At 66.5% G+C, this 1,210-nt stretch overlaps 1 protein-coding gene across 1 annotated transcript; it reads right to left on the bottom strand.

Annotated features, from left to right (window-relative positions):
* Window positions 1–643: 643 nt before the first annotated feature.
* Window positions 644–1,009, bottom strand: LOC142420645 (feather keratin 3-like). The gene has a single exon (XM_075524797.1). The coding sequence runs from the start codon at window positions 1,007–1,009 to the stop codon at window positions 644–646; it is 366 nt and encodes a 121-aa protein (XP_075380912.1).
* Window positions 1,010–1,210: the final 201 nt, after the last annotated feature.

The raw sequence follows: 1,210 nt of genomic DNA, 5'->3' as shown, positions 1-1,210 counted from the left end.
AGCAGAGCCGTGGAGGCGCAAAGGGGCTGGCGCTGCGGCAGCCATTGGCCCTGGCTGGCCTGCAGCCCCCGGGGCACCTGCGCTCATGGGCAAGGAGGCTGGAGGTCTGCAAATGCCCCAAGGCTGCACGTCCCGCAAGCAGGGGAGCAGCCTGCCTTCAGGCAGGGCCCTTGGAGCTCAGCCACGGGACCGCGTGTGGCTAGAGCTGCCAGGGCTGTGGGGTCTCCCCAAAGGCAGCTCAGCCTGGCTCTGCTGGGGCTGAGAGACTGCCCTGGGCTGGCTGGCAGGGGCCACGTGCAGGGCCAGGGAACCCTGCAGCCCACGCTGGGCTTTGCAAGAAAAGGCGGAGAGGCAGGTGTTGGAGGCAGGCTTGTTTTATTGCAGAGGAGAAAGACACAGAAGGCAGAGGCAGGCAGGTTGTCACCTCGGGCTTGAAGAGAGGTGTTCCTTCAGGCTTCTCCCGGGCGGAGGTGGTTGCAGAGACAAGCAGGTGCCCTGCGCGACACTGGTGGAGACGCGCATGTGGGCACGGGCAGGAGCAAGAAGGAGGAGAGGCGGCATGGAGAGAGGGGAAGGAGAGGAGCAAGGTCGGGAGGCGTGAGGCTGAGGTGGCCCAGGGTCTCTGGGGTTTTGGGGGCTGGGTCTAGCAGGGCCCACAGGTGTCCCACAGCTTCTTGCTGTAGCGGGGCAAGACGCAAGGGCTGCAGGCAGGAGAAGCGTAGGGTCTGCCAAAGGTGCAGAGGCCCCCCGAGCCCAGCGTGGCTCCGGCACCGTAGAGGCCCCCCAGCCCCAGGGAGCCCCCAAAGGCGGGTGCTCCAGAGGAGCCCACCACGGCTTGCTGGGGGAAGGAGCTGAGGATGGGGCCGGGGAAGGTGACGACGACGGGGGGCGGCTGGATGAAGGCCGTGGAGTCGGGGCACTGGCGGGCGCACAGCTCGTTGCAGCTCTCAGCGATGGGCTGGGGGACGGCGACGCTGGTTTTCGGTGGGCACAGGTCGTAGCAAGACATCTTTGCGTGGGATGGGACGGTGCTCTGCAAGAGGGCAGAGATTGCAAGAGAGTCCCAGAGGGGAGTGCCCAAGGCAGAGGGGCCGGGGACGCAGCGGGGGGCCAGGAGGAGAAGCGCTCGCAGACTTACCCTGTTCCCGGAGGAGAAGGCAACCAGAGCAGTGGATGGGAGAGCCTGGCAGAGGCAGAGCTTTTATACCAG

This window comes from Mycteria americana, chromosome 25, assembly GCF_035582795.1.
Source record: "Mycteria americana isolate JAX WOST 10 ecotype Jacksonville Zoo and Gardens chromosome 25, USCA_MyAme_1.0, whole genome shotgun sequence".
NCBI lineage: Eukaryota > Metazoa > Chordata > Aves > Ciconiiformes > Ciconiidae > Mycteria > Mycteria americana.
The sequence above is the reverse complement of the archived record's forward strand: the minus strand, read 5'-3'. Positions and strand labels throughout refer to the sequence as shown.